The sequence below is a fragment of the Halichoerus grypus genome, chromosome X (assembly GCF_964656455.1).
Source record: "Halichoerus grypus chromosome X, mHalGry1.hap1.1, whole genome shotgun sequence".
Lineage (NCBI taxonomy): Eukaryota > Metazoa > Chordata > Mammalia > Carnivora > Phocidae > Halichoerus > Halichoerus grypus.
The window spans coordinates 18,248,506-18,268,952 of NC_135727.1; the positions used below are offsets into that span (position 1 = coordinate 18,248,506).

Here is a 20,447-nt window from a genome sequence, read left to right on the forward strand (position 1 = left end):
TGGAGTGGGGGTGGGGGGAGGAAAGGAGGAGCTAGGGGCCATCTGAAAAGGGAAGCTGGATGGTATTTGTTTCGTAGATTGCCAGTTGTTCACCCTGTTTGTATTTAAATGAAAGGAGGCTTTGAAGTGGGAGCCGCCTCTGAGCAGGGCTTGGGGTTCCTGTCTTGTGTGGTAAAGTTCAGACTTGTCCAGATCCGTTTCTAGCCAGAGGTTACTGTTTCTGGTGGAAAAGGCTCAAGTTTTGGTTAATAATACATGAACAGGAAAAGCAGGAGTAAATGGGGGGGGGGGCAAGGAATGAGTTCCCCCTAGACTTGTGAAAAGCAGCTTTCGGATTTGGGCTCCATGGTTTGGGAGGATCTTTTTTTCACTTATGGTCACTGGATTTCATTTTGTTATTACTGTTGGTTGCATCTCAGATTATATCATCTTTGGTAAAGAACATCTTTAAGTAAATGCAATCAATCAGTGAAAGTTAAAAGTGCTGGGCTAAGCCCTAGCAAGAATTTGAATGGTATCAGTTTGAGAAAAAGGTGGACTATTCGAAAGTCTCTTGAAAATGGCAGAAAATTCACTGGGAGGGGAGTTTGCATATTTAGAAAAACTCGTCTGCTAGTTGCAGGGTTAAATGTTCTGCCAACCCACAGAAATTGTAAGTTTCACTAATAGACAGGTCACAATCTGTTTACCTTGATGATCTCCAAGAGTTAATAAAATGTAGAAGAGTCTGCAGTGGGCATTCAAAACAACAGCTGACCTAAGTTTCTACAACTCCACAGAGCCAACACGTCAACGTGGTTTACAAACAGCAGTGGACGACGTCTCAACAAACCCTATGAGGGTGATAATTGTAATGATGGTTCATATCTTCATCCTATGTAATTTTATGGGAATTGAGAGTCTAGCCAAATAATAAGTTCCAGCCCCTTTTATCTGCCCAGTTCCCAGCACATCCCGAGGTGTCTGAGGTACTGCTCACCCTAACCTCTTAAAGCAGATTGTAACAATAACAAGGGTAATGACAAGTTCCCAATCTGCACGGTTCCCTTCATTAAAGGAGCCCTGGGAGCTTCAAAAACACTCATTAATGGAATCTGACAAAGCTGGGAAGGTGGGAAGACTCGCCCATTTCCAGTTTTCTGGTGGCTAAGTGGAGACTGGGTCCCAGAGAGGTGTGTCTCCCTCAAGAGGCTTGACGGCAAAAGGGGATTGGGGGTCTTGGGCTACCTTTACTCCAGGTGACCTGGGAGTGTAGCCCAGGGTTCTGGACCCACACCTCAGCTGCATACTGTTAGCAAGTCGCTCCCCTTCTCTGGGCCTCAGTTTCCCCACATTCACGAGGAGGATTAGGGCCAGGTTTCCAAAGTCTCCGAGGTCATCCCTGACTGTCCCATCGCCTCGCTCTTGGGGTGGGGGGGGAGGGCTCTCTCACTTCAGGGTTTGGTTAGACTTGTAGCAGAACCGGGCGTGGCTGGGGGAAGGCGGGGGAGGAGAATGCCTGCCGGGGTTCCGAACAAGTCGGTGCTCATGGAGCACCGTTGGATGGGAAGCAGGGCAGAGAGGGCCAGGTGAAGGTCTAGGGCCAGCTGGGACTCCGAGGTGCCCTGGTGCCTGCAGCGAAACAGTGCGAGTCATGTCAGCGCCCTCTCCTCCTGGCGCAGGAGCCAGGCGGTTAGGGGTATCCTCCGGGCTGCGGGGCGGCCGGGAGGGCAGGTATCGAGGCGGGAGGGCTCCGCCCGGCTTTGGCCCACGGTCAGCGAGTCAGGTGGCCGCGTGCAGAAGGCCTGTGGCTCGGACGTGGGCTTCGGGACAAGTGCCCAGGCGCGTGGTCCCCCACGACTTGGGCCCTTCGCCCCGGAGAAGTTAGCCCTCCCTCTTCTGGGTGGGGGGCGGCGGGCATCTCCCGCCTCCCCGGGGGAGGGGAGGAGGGGAGGAGGGAGGAGCCCCGCGGGGCGTGTCGCGCGAGGGAGCGCCGCGCGCCCGGTGCGGCCCCCTAGGAAGTGGATTTGGCCGCTCCGGATCCCAGCCCGCTTCCAGGTTTTCTCCCGTCCCGGCCCTGCGTGCTCCCGCCCGTCTCTGCCCCCCCCCCCCCGCCCGCCGCCCGCCCCCTCTCCCTGAGTGCCGCCCGCTGGGCCAAGTTTGCCGAGCGTCGCCGCGCACGCCGGCCAGTCAATCAGCGGCGGAGCTGAGGAGGGCACAGCCGCGCGGCCGAGGGCAGAGTGAGCCGAGCCGAGCCGAGCCACGAGAGCGGACCGGCGCCGGGCAGCCCGAGCAGCGCGCAGCGAGCGCCCGCCGCCGCCCACGCCCTCCGCGGCCCCGGCGGCGCCTGCCACCTTCCCCGCGCCCCTGTCCCGCTGCCGGCCGGCGCGCCCCGTCCGCCGCCCCGCGCAGCCCGGAGCCCACCGGCCCGTGCCTCCGCTCCCGTGGGCCGCGCACCGCTTCCACGCCCTCCTCCTCCTCCTCCCCCGGCTGGGCGCCTGGCACCGGGGACCGTTGCCTGACGCGCGAGGCCCAGCTCCACTTTTCGCCCCGCGTCTCCTCCTCGCGCTGGTCTCCCAACTCCTACCCCAGCTCCCTCGCCCTCTCGCTCCGCTCCGCTCGCGAGCCCCCGGCCCCGCGCCCCTCGGCCCGCGCCCGCCACTCTCCCCCGGTCCCAGAGGTGGGAGCGCGTCGGCCCCGGCCCGCACCATGGCCCGGTTCGGCTTGCCCGCGCTTCTCTGCACCCTGGCCGTGCTCTGCGCCGCGCTGCTGGCTGCCGAGCCCAAGTCGAAAAGTTGCTCGGAAGTGCGACGGCTCTACGTGTCCAAAGGCTTCAACAAGAACGATGCCCCCACGCACGAGATCAACGGTAGGTGGGGGGGCCCCCGGGAGGCGTGCGCGGAGGCAGGCACCCCGGGGAAGGGGCCGCGGAGCCCCCCCGCGCGGCCGCAGGTAGCCCGGGGCAGGGGGAGAGCCATGGGCAGGCGGGAGAGAGCGCGAGAGCGAGCCCCGGCGCAGCGCGGCCCCCCAGGACTGCGAGTGGAGGGGCGCCGCCGACGGGCCGGGTGCCACCGCGCGTCTGCTCCCGCCCCGCCGCGTCTTCCCGGTCCCGGGGAGCCCCGAGGACTCTGGCCCGCAAAGTGCGTGTCACCGGCTCCCTCGCCTGTTCCGGGTTGAACTCCTTACTGGGCTCCCCGCTTTGTTGTGTGGGTGACGAGAGGCCGGGAGGTTGTGAGGGTCGCCGGTGGGGTGTGTGTGTGTGTGTGTGCGCGCGTGTGTGCGGGGGGGGGGGCAGCCTACAGCTTGCCGGCTTCCCGGGGACGCCAAACGTGGAACTCGAATGGAGGTTTCATTGATGTTCTTTAAAAACCCTCTCCCCGCCTCTCTTCCACCGCTGACGCGGATTAGGAGTTTCAGTAGCTACAGCGGCTTTAGAAGTCGCCCTTAAAAAGCAAACGACTCTCCAACCCCTCCAAACCCTGACTTTTGGGAACTCTCCTGCTTTCCGGAAGGTGCTGGACGGGAAGGGTACTTCCACCTCCCCCAACCCCCCACCCCCCGCTTTCTTTTTTCTCACCTCATTTTCAGGGTTAATTGCACATTCAATTACAAACCTTTCAAAGGACTGACTACAGGAAACCTGAATCGCAGTTTGGAGATGGTTATGCAAATGGAGAAGCCTTAGCCTGTGAAGAAGTTCACCGGATTTTGGCGCTGGGGGGTGCGTGGGGTGTTGGTGAGAGCCCTTCTTGGGGCGCTGGGGAGGCGGCTTTTCGGCGGGCGCCCTTCGCCCTTCCTCGGGAGGCCGGCGGCGGCGGTGGCCGGTCCCCTCCGGCTCGCTGTCTCTCATTCGCCGAGGGCAACTGTTGCGCGCAGCCCCGCGGGCCGCGCTGGGGCCAGCGGCGGCGCAGGTAGCCCGTTCGCCCTGAGGGTTCGGAAAGAACCACGGCTCTAGCTGGCTGCCGGCCAGCGTAACCTAACGGAGGAGAGAGAGCGGTTCGAGCCCCCGGGGGCCAAGCCTCCATTCCGAACCTTTCATGGAAGTGAGGCGAGCGCGCCTTTGCCTCGCGGGGCTGGTCACCCGGGTGGGGCGGGCAGGGGGCCGGCAGCCAGCAAAGGAAATACTGTAATTTTAACCAGGCGCTTCCAGAGGCTTAGGAAGACGCGGGGGTCATTTTTTGGAAGGGCTATTAATAACCTTGGAGATTAAGTGCAGTCATCAATTACATATAAATTACAAAGGTAATTGAGGGAAGTCGCTGGGCACTTTCCCAGTGTATTCGGCATCCGTCTAGAAATAGAACTCAAGAAATTGCTGGAGCAGCCGGGGAGCCCACTGCACCTTGGCAGTTATCAAGTAACTCGGCACACTACTGATTAGAGACTGTTTGCCCTTGAGCTGCCTGTCTTTTTGGGAACTCGAGTATGTCCTCACAGCGGCACGATTTTATTGGTTGTGGAGCCCTGAAAAGCCCTCTTTCTTTCCCCTCTCCCTCCCGCCCCGCCAGAAAAAGTGAAGTGAACCGGCAGCCACTGAAGCTTGGGGGCTCCACAGGTCAGACCCTGGGGTCTTTGTGCCCTGCACGGTTTGGGCCTGGGCCCAGCAGAGATGATTGGCGTGAAGGTTACAGTTGTCATTCCCACATTTTGAAGGCATAGATGCGGCGATGCGCTTAATGGGAAGGTGACAAGTTTTCATCTTCTGCTCCTGCAAACATTATGTGCCTTTGAGAGGGACCAGCGGCATTCGGGGAGGAGTGCGGTGTGAAGTTGCCCTCCCCACTTTCTCCAGCTTGGCTCTGTGCAGGCTCCTCATGGCAGGAACTCTTCCCCAGGCAGCATCTCAGGAGAAAGGAAGTTTGAAGGGTGCTCAAGGGCTGCGCTAGGTGTTGCCTTTGACTGCCCTGGTCGCCAGCCAACACCTGAGCGATATTTTTTGCATATATGTCTCTCTGGATATTCCCCCCCCCAAAGATAGGAGAGTTATTAGTGACCAGCAGCAGGAAATGGAAGCTAATGTGCTCACACCCAAAACATTTTATTCTTTTTGTCTTGTCCTTCGTTTCCCTCCCAGAGCTGCTGCTTTTATTTCCCCTTTTGAATGACCTACTGGACTGCATTCTCCTGAGGAACAAAGGAAGTGCCTTTTTAGCTGGAATCCTTGGAAGACCACCAAGGACTTTAGCTCATGCAGTGCAATTTCGCACCACTTTCAACAATAACAAAAATGCATGACTGAATGGCTCAAAAATGTGGAGTGTTAGAGGCATTCATTTGAGTCTAGGACACTGTCACAACACAGACAGACCCAAGTAAATACCTTTAGACGGCCAGTATAGAAACAGGGGGTAATCTTTACCATCACCCTGGCCTGTCCAGATGCATACATTAGCCTTGTCTTCCCTGGGCTGCACTCAGATAATTGTGGTCATTTGGGGGAGCATAGTCCGTATAGTGACTTGTATACAGGCCATGTCTGAATGAATTGCCAGGCACTTTCCCTGGCCGGGGGTGGGTGGGTGGGTGGGTGGGTGGGTGTGTGTGTGTGTGTGTGTGGTGGGGGATGATGATCTATTTTATTTTATTTTTTATATGCAAAAAGTCCAGGATTGTTTGCCAGGCAAAGGGTCACAACGCCTGCGTGCCTAGAGCCAGGCTTAGCCCAAGTTTAAGGTTTTATTCCCCGACGGCCTTGTACTTGCCTTCTAGAGTTTTGAACAGGCTTTAAGAATACCGTGTTCTTAAGGAGGCTTAGTCTTTTTAGATCATAATTAAGATAATTTGATGTGCTCTCAAGGGTGTCAGGGAGTACATCTTGCTGACAGGGCTTCGGGACCCAGGCGAGGTCCCCCATTGCCTATCTGCTTGACCGCCGAACTTACCAAATAATGGGTAGATCAAAAGGGATCTTTACCACCAAGGATAAGGTTTTTGTTCAGCTTTCAACGGGCATATCTTTTTGGAGCACCTACTATGTGCAGCATTCGGTGCTGGGCATCGTGGAGGCAGCAAGAAGGTTTGGAGGGGCCTCTGCCGCCAGGACCTTTCCCAGGTAGTAGGGAGACAAGCCATGCGCACACGGAATCCGAATGCGACGTGGGACGGGAGAAGTACCGTCCCAGTGGTACAGATGAGGAGGGAGGAGCGCCCACAGGGTTCCAAAGGAGAAGGGATTTGGGACCAGATTATCAACTCGGTAATGCTAGTTCACTAGTAAATTTAAGGAAATTTATTTTTTTATTTTTTGTTTTTAAAGGTTTTATTTATTTATTTGCCAGAGAGTGACACAGCGAGAGAGGGAACACAAGCAGGGGGAGTGGGAGAGGGAGAAGCAGGCTCCCCGCGGAGCAGGGACTCAATCCCAGGACCCTGGGATCATGACGTGAGCCGAAGGCAGACGCTTAACGACTCAGCCACCCAGGCGCCCCAATTTAAGGAAATTTGAAAATCTAACCATTTTCATTGTGCCTCCGTTCCATAAAGACAGGGTTAGAGAGATGCAACAATTGGCATTTAATTTTATTTTTGATTTTTTAAAAAGTTTTTTAAGTAATCTCTACATCCAACATGGGGCTTGAACTCATGACCCTGAGATCAAGAGTCGGGTGCTCTCCTGACTAAGCCAGCCAGGAGCCTCAACCATTGGGAGTTTATTACTAATCTAACTTTTGCTGAAATTGTCTTTAAGAGTGAGGCAGTTGGTTAGGGATGTTCTTAAGCCTGCCATAGGTCTCTTTCGTAGGGACATTGAAGGATACCAAGGAGAACTTCGTCATAGTTGTGATTTTGGAGTGGTTTTTTTTTTTTTTTCCCCTGTTCCCATTCATGTTCATGAGCAATGCACTTGCAGGCACACATACACACATATGCACATATGTATGCTTTAAAGGATTCTGGGAATGACGAGCTATGTTAGGATTACGTGGCAAAAAGTATGTGTGTGTTGGAGAGGTAGGCATCCTTTCTGATACTGAGTTGATTATTGTATGTAAGACACAGCATATGTCCTCAAGATTTACATTTCCTCTTTCCCACTCTAAGTAGGTGGGTTGGATTTTGCAGAGAACTTGTGATCTTGTATTCTGTTGGAATCCTCAGTTTGGCTCCTTGGGTTTTGTATAAGAAAGAGGGTCTGATTGAGCCACAGGGCCTGTCAGTATAGAGATTGTCCCAAGTAGTATTGGAACTACTTCCTGGACATGCTCAAAAAAGAACTTAATAAAAGTTCTGGCTTATGCAGCTCAATCTCCAGTTAGAACATACAAATATAAAATGTTTGATTCAGCATAATTACTATTTTCCTTTTTTATTTGACTCACATTGGGTTGCATGCAATTTCAGGATTAGCTGGAGACTAGACTGAGGAATGAAAAGGAAGTTTCTTGTTGTCTCGACAAGGGAAACAACATCAGTGTTAATCTAAATCAGTTGGAAGGGAGTCTCTGGCTCCCCAGTAACATTAACTGTTTTAGCACTGACATTGTTCCCGCATATGTTCACAACAAATGCATTTTGGCCCCAGGGAAAGAGTTTGTAGCTATTGGTTGCTTTCTCTGGACCTGGTCCTGAGCTAAGGGCTTTACATATTCTCTCAGTTAAAATCCACAACAACCACACGAAGTCAGAAGTATTATTATCTTCATCATCTTCCCCATTTTATGAGACAAGGAAACTGAGATTCAAAGGGATTTGGAAGTAGATTCACAGGCTCACAGCTAGTGAATGGTAGAAGTGGGACCAGAACCCAGGTCTTCCTTGACCCAGAAGAACAGTCTATGCATTGTTGTACAGGTCATAAGACAGAGTACCTTCCCAACACCCATGGACGGCTGGCTTTAGAAATAGAAGCTACGAGAGGACCATCAACCAGCAAAAGACCATCCCAGCCCTGTTCTGATGGTGTGGTAGAGAGAGGATCCAGTCCTGTCCTTTGCAGGCAAGGTGTTAATACCCAGACACAGACAACCTAGTGTTACCAGTAGAAGGAATATAAATTGTATTTCTTGGGCCCTGGGGAGCTGGTGATGGTTTCTGAGGAGGGGAGTGTCATTAGTCAAACTGTTTTAGGAAGAGAGCCGGTGTCCCTGGGAGTTAAGGGTCAGTGAGGGCTGTCAGGAGGCTGTTTTAAGTATGCAGTTCTCTTTTAAAAATTTTTATTTTAATTCCAGTAGAGCGAACGTGCAGTGTTCTGTTCGTTTCATGTACACAATATAGTGACTCAACAGAAGTATGCAGTTCTTAACTGGTCTGCCTTCCTCTTGGCTTGTTAGCCTCTCATTCCATGCTGACCGGCCCAGCTTCCTTTCCTTCATGCCGTGCTTCGAACGGAGTCCTTCCTTGGCTCTGCTTCGAGCTTCAGTGGCTTCAGGTATCACCAATGATACTTTCATTAAGTCACCTCTAAACTTCCCAGAGTTATGTGCCCTCTTCCTCCTCATTCTTTGCTTGAATCAGATCGATGGTCTTTGCACATAACTGTCTCGTGTTATAGTTAATTGTGCGTGCAGGCACCTATGTGCCTTCTCAACTGTGAGCAACTCGAGGACAGAGGTCCAGCTCCTGGTGTTTTGAGTACTAAGTGCAATAGCTCAAGGCAATCTTCGGTAAATGTGCGCGGGGTGGGGGCTGGGGGATGACATAGACAATTCTTTCGCATTCTCTGCCAGGATCCCAGTGCCATAATGGGGTTTATGCTGCCTTGATGATAGATTGTCATCCCATGGTCTCATGCACTCCTGGGAATCCTTTGGAGCTAAGCATTCTGAAGTGAAATAAATTTAGAGTAAATCTCCGTGATACATCGATATAGCATATAATAAATGTTTTTATTCCATTTTTGGGGGGCGGTGGAGTACTCGTCTTAACCACTTCATTAATAACCAAGTGCTATAGGAATTTTTCAGCAAGATTCAGAATTGTTTTTCTTCTCGCTCTGAGATTTACTTCTTTAAGGAATAGATAACTGAGACTTCCGTGTTAGGTAATTTGGAGCAAATTCAGAGGAGTAATTTAGCACATCAGATTTGGCATGTGGAGCTGTTCGATGCACATTGGTCACCTTTTACAAAATAAAACCTGAAGTTTGTTGTCTTTACCAAGCAGAAGAACACAGGCTTAAGGATATCAGAATATTTTATATAAGCAGACCCACTAAAGCACGCACAGGTAAGAACTAGCATTTTCAATTCCACTTGGCGAAGCATCTGTTGCTTACTACAGAGAACATGAAAGTGCAGAAAATTCATGAAGCGATTCCATCCTGGAGGTAATTTGAAATGTTATATTTAAGTTCTGATGCATTTAATTCAGCAATCTGGTGGGAGAGAAAAATCAAAGCGATCCATCAGCCAGGTATTCAACTTTTGAAAAAGAAACTCTAACAAATGTTAGAAATTAGGAAAAAAATTGAATGGAAGAGTTACCCCCCCCCCAAAAAAGTCAATAACCTCCAGGAAGCCTGGAAACTATGTAAAAACATCTTATTGGAAGCCCAGATAAATGTGTGCCAGACATCAAAAAGACCAGCTGCTTGGGGGAAGAAAAAAAGAAGCCGGCATGACTAACTGGTAGAGTAAAAGAGGCTGCTGCTTCAGGGGAAAAGGAATCTTTCACAAAATGGAAAGAGCTTCGGCCAGGAGGAGAGGGGGAAGGCCACGAGGGACAGCAGGGCAGCTACAGACTAGAAAGCGAGCGAGCCGAAGGAATTGGAGGTGCACCTTGCAAGTGATTTGAAAGAAGGCCCATGTGAGGATAATGGGGAGAAGGGTGGGCTAAGTGAGTCCAGGAGGAAAAGCAGGATGGCTTCTTTAAGGGAAAACCATGCCTGACGAACCTCTCTTGAGTTCTTGGAGAGAAGAGAAGTGGATGCAGGGAAACAGGCAGCCATATAGGTTTTCGCGAATTATGCAATGGGATTCCAAGGCAAAGAATATTCAGAAAATGCATTTCCTTTGGGGTAGGTGGGGGATGTTGGTTTACTGAGGAGAGAAAATGGGAGAAACCCCACTGTCCTTGATGGAGTAGTTTTTGTTTTTGTTTTTAAAGATTTTATTTATTTATTTGACAGAGACACAGTGAGAGAGGGAACACAAGCAGGGGGAGTGGGAGAGGGAGAAGCAGGCTTCCCGCTGAGCAGGGAGCCCGATGCGGGGCTCCATCCCAGGACCCTGGGATCATGACCTGAGCCGAAGGCAGACGCTTAACAACTGAGCCACCCAGGCGCCCCTGGATGGAGTAGTTTTTACATGGAGAGGACGTGGTTTCCTGGAAGGGGCAGTCTAGCTTAGCCCTGACTGATTCGTTGTCTCCTACCTTTGCTTGGGTTCTTTCTCCTTTGTCTGAAAAATGGGAGCAGGGGTGTTAGAATGCTGTATTAGATCAGGGATTGTTGACTCTGGCTACACCTTAGAATCACCTGGAGAGCTTTTAAAATCTAACGCATGGGCACCACCCCAGACCAATTAAATCACACTTTCTGGCAGTGGGGCTAGGTCATGATCATTTTTTTTAAAGATTTCATTTATTTATTTGTCCGAAAGAGAGAGAGCTCAAGCAGGGGCTGCGGCAGGCAGAGGGAGAAGCAGGCTTCCCGCGGAGCAGGGAGCCCGATGCGGGGCTCGATCCCAGGACCCTGGGATCATGACCTGAGCCCAAGGCAGATGCTTAACGACTGAGCCACCCAGGCATACCGGTCATGATGATTTTTGAAAGCTCCCCACTGGTCCCAGTGAGCAGCCATGGTTGAGAACCACTGCCCTAGATTATGTCCCAGTCCCTTCCATCTCTGAGATTCTATGATTCAAAATTTTCCGATGAAATTCCTCAGAAAGTATTGTCTTAGAGGAGAGCTTTAATTTGCACGCAGTGCATGCTCATTGTAATTTTGGCTAACTTGGATTTAAGAGGAGGGTCTGCTGAACTTGGAGAAAAATATTTTTTCATCAAGGTGCAAGTGACCTGTAGCCTGTGGTGCTTTACTGCGGGTAGAGAAGCAAGCCCAGGCCATTGAGAGTACTTTGGAGAGAATTAGAAAGGAATCCAGTCTTGCTTGTCCTTTATTAAGTGTCAGTGTGCTAGGTGATATTTCTTCCCTTTCTCCTTATTGGTAAAATAAAAAAGATCTCTTTATCCCTTACTTTAATGTCCTCTTTGCCATGTGTTTATTCTCTTCAAGTATCTTATCAAGAAATAGAAGTACAGTAAATCCCTAGGCTTCTGGCCGGCACAGCCCTCCAGAACACAGCTGGGAATGTGGAAGTAAGCAGAAAAGCTGCATGATGGAAACAGCTGTCATAAAGCCCGTGCATTCTACTTGGAGACAAGGCCTTTGGGAATTTATCATCAGCAATCAATGACTGAATAGCTCTTCTATCAAGAGCAAAATGCTAGGTGCTCGGGATTCAAAGAGGTTTAAAATGAGTCAAGCTTTTGAGGTGCTTGTGTTCAAATCCGGTGGGCGGTAAGAAGATAGAACGGTTATCCGGCTTCCCAGTTCCTGGCCGATGAGAAGTGGCCAGTAGTGCTGGTTGGGGAATGGAGGGGTCCCGGGGGGGATGGTTTTAGACGCAGGCAAGACTTGACATCTGGGAAAAGTGAGAGTGAAACAGGGTGGGGGTGAGGGTGGCCAGGAGCTGAGCCGGTGGACCCAGGACTTGCTGATCTTGGCAGCACCTTTCAGTTCCTTGAGCCCCTCTAGGATGGGGCGAATGCTCAGAGGCAGCTCCCTAATCCCTGAGGGCACTAGAATGTTTCAGGGCAGTATTAAATAATAGTGTTTGGTATCATTAAATAGATAGAGCGTAGACTTTAGAAAGAGTAGACCTGTTTGAAATCCAAACTTGCTTTTGAAAGGGAGGAAGGTTCAGTTCACTTACACATTCACCCTTAGGGCAGGGCACCTCGTTTACCAGTGCTGGATCGATAAGGAGTCAAATTCTGTGTGTCACTTTGTCCTTTTCTTAAAAAAAAAAAAAAAAAAACAACAACTAAAGGCTGTATATTATTAATTCAGTGGCTTATTCACTTCAGAGCTTTTGGTTGGTGATCTCGCTCCTGCACACCTTCTCTTCTAAGTCCTCTGGGACATCCGAGTTCCATTTGGTTCCTTAATAATGTTACTGCCTGCCATGCTCTGCTTGGGACACAGGCATTCTGACCTGAAGTCACAAGAGGCAAGAGCTGGGTTTTGGTTAGAGGGGACAGGTTTAAATATTTGAATATTGATTTCCCTCTTAAACATTTACCAAGCTCAGTAAATGGATAATGATAATTAAAGAAGCATTAGAAGTTAAGGAGTACACACATTGCATAGTCCTTGTCTTTGACCATGTGCCTTATTTGAACCTTAAAAAAAAGAAGCCCTTCTTTGCCCCATCGTGCCTGATCTGAGGCCACATATCTCCAGCTTCTGTCGCACTGCAGGTGTTCGAGCCATGTTGGTGGTTCGAAGATAAGTTTGAGCGTGCTTTTTGACTCTTGTGTATTTTGAATATTTCTATTTGTCCCTTTTCAGTGAACTCATGTGAAGCTATTTGTTTGAAAATTTCTGCATTCAGTTCTCGACGCCTAAATAAGATAGGGCAAAAGGCAGAATCCTCTTTTCAAACCTACAACGGAGCATTACTTCTTGCTTGGAGGTGGGAGTGGAGTACTTCATGTGGTTTGCTTTAATCCTGGTGGACAAATGGTTGCTTCTTGTGCTGTCTGTTCCAGACGTTAAGAGGAACTCCGCTGTACCTGCAAATGTGCTTTTAGAAAAGGGAGGCTGGTTTTGCTCCTGTTCCTCGCTTCCAGCCAGAATGAAGCTGGGGGCAGGTCCCGGGCCGGCTTGGTGTTTTTGTCTCGTCTACCTCAAGGTCACCTGGCCTCACTTCATCCCAGCCATCCTTTTCATTCTAGTCCTTTCTTCTCCCAGCTACTCTGTCCGTTGGCTTTCGCAAGCCTCTTTAAGCCTGGCTTCATTCTTCTGTGTGGGGCTTCTGGGCTAGACTGGAAAGTGGTGGCTTTTGGACTTCAGAACTTTCCTTCATTCTCCAAAGCCTTGACGTGGGCATCCCAGCGAGCCCTAAGCCACAGGACTTTTTTTTTTTTTTTTTACTCTCCAGTTATTGTTTCTATCCTACCACAGAGTTTGTCTCCATTTGCGTTTTCAGCCTGGTGTTTGGTTAGAGACGAAAACAAAGCACCAAGTCCTTGCAGACTGCAGTGTAAAGCGTGTGGGTAACAGTTACTACTTGCAATGGTCCAGTCTGAGTGGGAGTATCATTTTTCTTGGCAGTCACTTCACAGAAAGTCCTGCTTCTTTGGTGCCAGAATAAGCAGTCATTACATTCCTTACAATTTATAGTCAAATTATTATCTGCTATTGTTAAAATTGCCTTAATTATAGAATATTTCCCCATGCTAAGATTCTAAATTGCAAAACAAGACAACTTTGGGTTGTGCTTTGGGAAACCATGCTGCAAAATCACTCCCTGGCCTAGGATGTTGGAGGCTCTGAGGAGGAATGGTGTTTTGTGTTGATGGGAAGAATTTTTTCTTTTTTTTTTTTTTTAAGGAGAGGAGTGCAGGGGGCTCGCTTTAGACTGAATTTGAACCGAAGGCCCCCGGTTGGCTGCTTGGTTACTGTTCTGCCTCGTTTTTTCCCCCAGTTTGGAACTAATTTTTTCTTTTTCCTGCCCCTTCAGGTCCGATGGGCCTAGGCACTCTTGGAAGAAGGCTCTGCTGATTGATCATTAAGCAGTGTGGCAATCTTAGAAGATGGCCTTGTATCTCTCCAGTTGGAGGGCAAATGAGGAAGTCACAGCCTTCCAAAATAAGGGACTGTGTTCCTGTGATCTGAACAGAGTCAGGAGACGGGGTGGAAAGTGGCTTCTGTGGAAACGCTCTTCCATAAGCTCTACGTTTGGGCACTGCTTTCAGGATGTATCCAGAACCTGTCCTTCTCTTACCGCCTGGGCGCCTACTGTCCTGGCCTCCTTTCCCATCCCCTCTTCCCCTGCCCAGTCTGTCTCAGCACATCAGCCAGTGCTATCCTTTTCTGTGAACCCTGATTCAGACCATGTCATTTCTCTGCTCAGAACCCTCCAGGGGCTCCCCTTGCCATCCGGAGTGACAGCCAAAGCTTATGAGGCCTTATGGGGTCTGCCCATGGCCCCCTCCCATGCCAGCCCACACTCTCTTCTCTTCTGTCATTCCCCCCAACTCCCCCCAGCCCCCCCCCCCCCAACATGCTCGTCTCTCTGTTCCTTTGCCCTTATCCTCGGCACCTAGAACACTGCTCCCAGATAGCAGCATGGCTCACTCCCTCAAATGTTTTGGGGCTTTGCTTACCTATTCCCTCAACTGAGAAGCCTTTCCTGACCTCTGTGTAAAGCTGAACCCCCCCCCGAACACGCTTTGTCCCTCTCCCTCTGTGCTTTATTCTTTGCAATTACAGTTGTGGTAACTATTTCCAAGGAGAAGCCCTTGGTCTTGGGAATGATGATCAGGGTGAAGCATAGTTTTCTTCAGCATTTATCCCTGTAGGGCTCTTCTCATCTCCCAGGAGTAGTGCTTTTGGACACCGTCACGAGGGCCCTGCTAGATATGGCCAGGGTCTTGTTTCTGTCATTGGGTCCCGAGGAGAATTCTGGAGTACTTGGTGGAGCAGTGCAGGGGAGATGGTCTAAGTTAGTGAGGCTTACATGGAGCACTCTTCTCTGGTAATAAATCTCAGCCATCATTTTAGGGATTGGGATTACATGGGCACCCCAAAATGCAAAGGGAACTCTTACGTCCTTTTTTTCTGTTTTCGGAGTGGTCTGCAGAGGAACCACCCAGTACTGGGAGTACTAAAGCCTTCAGGTTTCTGGGGGAAGTTTGGCGTCCACTTTTATGCCCACAGAGACTGAAGAAATAATAGGTTTTTTTGAATGAGTGGCTCCAAATGAAGCCCTCTGGTCCAGCAGTGATTGTTAGAGAACTCTGGTTTGGCAAAGTATGGACCAGATGCGCCCTCCCCAAGCCTGTATTAATGGTGACCAAGTATGCAGAGGTTGCCCAGTGGGGAGGAAGGAGCTGGCTTGGGAAGCAAGTGTCCAGGGAGATAGGATTGTAAGCAAATACAGCCCCAGCAGTAAATTTGAGGAAGGAGCATCCCTGCCATGCACCTCAGCTCTGAGAACAGGGCTTTCTCCATTTCAAGAAAGATGGGTTTTCAGATTATTTATTTGTTTTTTAAGTAGGCTCCACACCCAGTGTGGAGCCCAACGCGGGGCTTGAACTCACGACCCTGAGATCAAGACCTGAGCTGAGATCAAGAGTCGGATGCTTAACCAACTGAGCCAACCAGGCGCCTCTCAGATTACTTGTTTTTAAAATCGAAATATGATGGATATTTTTCAGAAGTTTCTTTTATAAGTAATCTCTATGCCCAACGTGGGGCTTGAACTCACAGCCCTGAGATCAAGAAGCTCATGGTCAAAAAAAAAAAAAAAAAGCGCCACATGGTCTACCCACTGAGTCAGCCAGTTGCCCTGTGATATTTTTCAGAATTTTAGATTAAAACTGTAAATAGGACCCTATTTTTGTTTGTTCAGAAACTTAAAGCCCTAAGGAGGAACTGAGGCTTGGAGTGTATATGGGCTTGACCTGGCAGGTTTACCCAGAGAGCCATGAGGAGTCTTGAAATCCCAGTATTCTCAGTGTTTCCTGGTGACAAGCCAGTGTTTCTAGCCATCTTCTAATTCAGACCCGTCCAGTTTTGAAGGGCAATCTGCAAGGCAGTGATACAGAACTGACTGCACTGTAGTAAATTGGGGCTATATGTTTATATGCAAGGGCCAAGTCTTGTTTGGACATGGAGATTAAAGTTGCCCTATTTAATTTATTTTTTTTAAATTTTTTCAAGTAGGCTGTACGCCCAATGCAGGGCTTGAACTCACGATCCTATGATCGAGGGTTTGCATGCTTTACGAATTGAGCCAGCCAGGTGCCCCTGAAAGTTTTTATTTTTAATATTAATTAATTAATGGAAAGCACACAGGCTGAACAGCAAAGGGAGAAAATAATTTTTATTTTTTAAAAGATATTATTCATTTGACAGAGCGCACAAGCCAGGGGAGTGGCAGGCAGAGGGAGAAGCAGGCTCCCCAATGACGCGGGGCTCGATCCCAGGTCCCTGGGTTGATGACCCGAGAGGAAGGCAGACGCTTAACCGACTGAGCCACCCAGGCACCCCAGAGAAAATAAATTTTTATTTGTTTTTTAATTTTTTTAAATTAAATTTGTTTTTTTTTAAAGATTTTATTTATTTGACAGAGAGAGACAGCGAGAGAGGGAACACAAGCAGGGGGAGAGGGAGAGGGAGAAGCAGACTTCCCGCGGAGCAGGGAGCCTGATGTGGGGCTCGATCCCAGGACCCTGGGACCGCGACCTGAGCCGAAGGCAGACGCTTAACGACTGAGCCACCCAGGCGCCCCGAGAAAATAATTATCTATCTATTTATTTATTTATTTTTATTTTTATTTTTTAAAGATTTTATTTATTTATTTGACAGAGAAAATAATTCTTTAAAATGAGGATAGGGGCGCCTGGCTGGCTCAGTCAGTAGAGCATGTGACTCTTGATGTCCAGGTTGTGAGTTTGAGCCCCATGTTGGGCATAGAGCTTACTTAAAAAAAAAAGATGTCAAAAAAATAAAGTTGCCTTATTTTAAATATGAATTTAAACATAAAGATTATGACATGTGCCCTATTTAAAATACTATGGCTTGCTATCATTATAAGGATAAGTTGCCCGATTAAGGATAAAAATAAACATTTTGTTTCTTGGGTTATCGATAGAATGGTCTATGTGCTGTGAAGTACTCCTGGTATGGGCTAAGATGTATGAGTTCATGATAGGGTGAATCAGTCCTTAGCTGTCTAAACATAGCTTTAAGTTTAGGGAGGAGTGATTGTCTCTGCTTTTATTTTTAAAGCAGACACAACATGTACTGTTTTCACCAATAACCTCTTAGTGTTTCCCTTGGAGCCCTGAGATTTTCTTGGTTGCTTCTAAGCTTAAGAATGAAGTAAACACACCATGAGATTCTGGGATAGTGGAGGCTGAGGCTGAGCTTGTTTATCTTAGCTGGGTCTATAATAAAAGGGTTTGCACATGAATGGCCTAAATAAAGTATTAGGGGTTGTTTAACACCTAGAGAGGGGAAGAGAGTATTTCCAAACACCTTAGAAACAACTGGTTTTGATTGAAACCATTGTGTTAGTTATCAGTGTATCTCTACTTATTAAAGGAGGTCTATCAATGTATCTCTACTTATTAAAGTAGGTCTCTAAGTTGCTTCAGTTACCCATACTTCTGGGGGAGGGTCACTTAGTGTTTGAAAGTGACAAGTGTGCATTTCTTTGCAGAGATATTGTATAGGTGTAGAGATATTGTAAAATATTGTATAATTCAGCCCATATTCCCTTTAATTAGTCAAATTTATAGAAGGCTGAATTACACTAGTCTCTCGTGTCACTTTCAAACACTAAGTGACCCTCTCGAGAGACTAGTGGCACCTCTGCTGTTAGGATAGAGTATTTGTTTTCCTTCTTGAAGTTCCAGCAGCTGTTATATCGTATTTTGCAGAAAGGGAAAACAGCCCCCAAAATTGAGATGTGTTTTTAATGTGAGAGGAATGCAAGCTGATCACTAAGAATAAAGGGAAATGACTGCATTTGGCATAGTTATTAATTTCAGAAATGTCTTTGAATCTGTGCTGTATGCTTGAGCGTTATGCCAATGCTTTGTGTCTTCCTGGGGTGACATTTAAGAAATGTAGATTTAGATCCTACGTTTCGCCAAATAGAAATTGCCTCAAGTTTTAAGTATTTTTCCTAACAGAAATTGGTCGTAAAGGCATTTTTCACCATTTGCAACAGTTACTAGATGTGTGATCAGAGAGTTATGTCAAACCTTAAATTTATAGAGTGTTGTGTATTTAGTAGTGCTCTTGTGGAAGAAAGTATAACCCCCAACTGCAGACAGTTTCCAAGGGACCATTAAAATGTACTTCAAGTATTTCGATTGTGATTATCATTCTTTGAAATGAAGGGAAATTTTGATCAATTTAAATAAGGAGGAATAGCAAGGCATTTTACTCCAGATAAATGTAAAATGTTGGAAATTTCTTCAAATTCCACATAAGTGTGTTTTTTAGTTGTATTGAATTTTGTCCACTGAGGCTTTGACTCGGTGCTCGTGTTCCTTTTTAAACAATTTATTGTAACCCCGACTGGGCCTTTCTCATCTCTCTTCTCTTTCTCTCCTCATATTTGTTTTGTTTAATCAGTCAATATTGATCATTTTTTCCCCATTTAACAAAAACGACCAAGAAGAGACTGGCATGATTTCATCAGCCTTTGAATTGCTTTACTAATGGAAATCTGTTGGTCCTTAAACATCAAGGGTGCAGTTTTTATTTTTTTATTTTTTTGGAGGTTTATTTAATTTAGAGAGAGAGTGCACACGAACGTGGGGGGGGAGGCAGAGGGAGAAGCAGGCTCCCCGCTGAGCAGGGAGCCTGACGTGGGGCTCCATCCCAGGACCCCGGGATCATGACCCGAGCTGAAGGCAGGTGCTTAACCCACTGAGCCACCCAGGTGCTCTCAAGGGTGCAGGTTTAAAAGGAACTAGTGACCCATCCTTCAACCGTATGTCCTTAATATTTAAAAACCTTGCAGGACCTGCCACTTTAGGAAGTCATGTCATTTTCTTCCAAGGTTTTTAAATTTTTAATTGTAATATAAACCCTACCTACTTAAAATTATTTAGTCCATATTCAACAAGATTCCTACAATCACAGAGATAGGTGTTAATTATTATCTTAGTAACCGTAGATAGCATTCATTCACCGAGCACTCACTATGGCTCTTTTTTGAATGCATTATGTAGATGAACCTATTTTATATAAACAGAAAAGAAAAAGACGCATGGAAGGAAGGTGGAATAAAGAACTTGAAAAGCAAGGCTATCATTACAGTGAATGAGCCATCTGCACTTGACCAGTAGGCTTTGCAGTTAGCGGAGGTAAAACAGGACGCTAAGCTGGTTCTGCATTTTCTGTTTATCTGATCAAAAGAAACCTTAACAGCTCCTTAGGCGAGACATTTCCTCCTTTTTGCTAAATCTAGAAAGCATTTGTTGCAGAGATCCTTAGGTCCAACAGTAAACAGTGTAATAATCCGTGTCATCAGGGAATTCGTTTCTTGTACCTATCTGCCATAAGAGCCCAAAGAAATGACACTTGAGAAGTCCGGTCAGGCTTTTGGGTCCACGGTATTGTCTTCAGTCTAAAGAATCAAACTCTTCTTATCTTTATTGGTAACTGCTTTCTTTTTGTGTATGAATTCATATCTCTTGGTCTCTGAGTCCAAGCTCTCCTGCTAAGTAGCTAATAACCCTACAATAACCGCAAACACAGCCGCCTGGAATGACCAGAAAACCAGAGTCGCACACTAGGGGAAAAGTGACCCCGCGGGCTAAGCCACTTGAGATCTAGGAATTCAAGCCGTTTGGGGGATGTGGACAGTACTTCCTCTGCTCCTTTGGCCATTTTTTCTTCTCCTTGCCCTAACTCTGCTCTTGGGACTTTGAACCTGGCACTGAGTTATTGTAGTGTCATTTGACCTCCAGAGATTATGGTTTATGGTAGGTTAAATTTTCTCCAATTGAGAAGATGGTATGACAACAATAACAAGGAGTAACTTCTAGATCCTTTGCATATCGTGGTCTGTTCCCTTCCTACGCGGTCTGTTCCCTTCCTACGCGGTCTGTTCCCTCCCTACGCATGTGTATTTGTTTGCACTTGGTTTAAAGTGTAGTACATACTGCTTGGTAGATTCCTTCTTTTTTTTTTTTTTTTTTTTAAGATTTTATTTATTTATTTGACAGAGAGAGAGGCACAGCCAGAGAGGGCACACAAGCAGGGGGAGTGGGAGAGGGAGAAGCAGGCTTCCCGCCGAGCAGGGAGCCTGATGCGGGGCTCGATCCCAGGACCCCAGGACCGCGACCTGAGCCGAAGGCAGACGCTTAATGACTGAGCCACCCAGGCGTCCCAGATTTCTTCTTTTTAACGTAACATGAAAAATGCCCCCGTTGTTACACACAGCTCTGTACAGTTACAGTTCAAATGGCTGCATAATATTCCCCAAAGTCAATGTCCCATCCTCTCTTTTGGGCTCCCCCTATGGACGTTGAGATTATTTCTGGTGGTTTGTAGGTGTTCATGTTTGTGTGTGTTTGGTTTTATATTGAACACAACAGTGATGATCTTCATTCCTCCATGTATGGCTTCTGTTGCATAACTTCCTTAAGTTCAATTTTATGATGAGTTTCTTGTTTATTTTTTTTAAACTTTCAGAAGGTGTAAGAGCATGCAGCTTCCCCTCGTGCCTAAAGCCTAGCTGAAGGGCAGCGCACGCCAGGCCGCTGCTTTCCAGGTC

General features: G+C 47.9%; 1 protein-coding gene across 1 annotated transcript in view; it reads left to right on the forward strand.

The window, feature by feature from the left end:
- The first annotated feature begins 2,142 nt into the window (after window positions 1-2,142).
- The window catches only part of GPC4 (glypican 4), a 106,058-nt gene continuing 87,753 nt past the window's right edge, over window positions 2,143-20,447 (forward strand). The window contains exon 1 of the mRNA XM_036114381.2: window positions 2,143-2,848. Coding sequence (XP_035970274.1) covers window positions 2,689-2,848 — 160 coding nt within the window. The 5' untranslated portion in view covers window positions 2,143-2,688. The remainder of the gene's footprint in view (window positions 2,849-20,447) is intronic.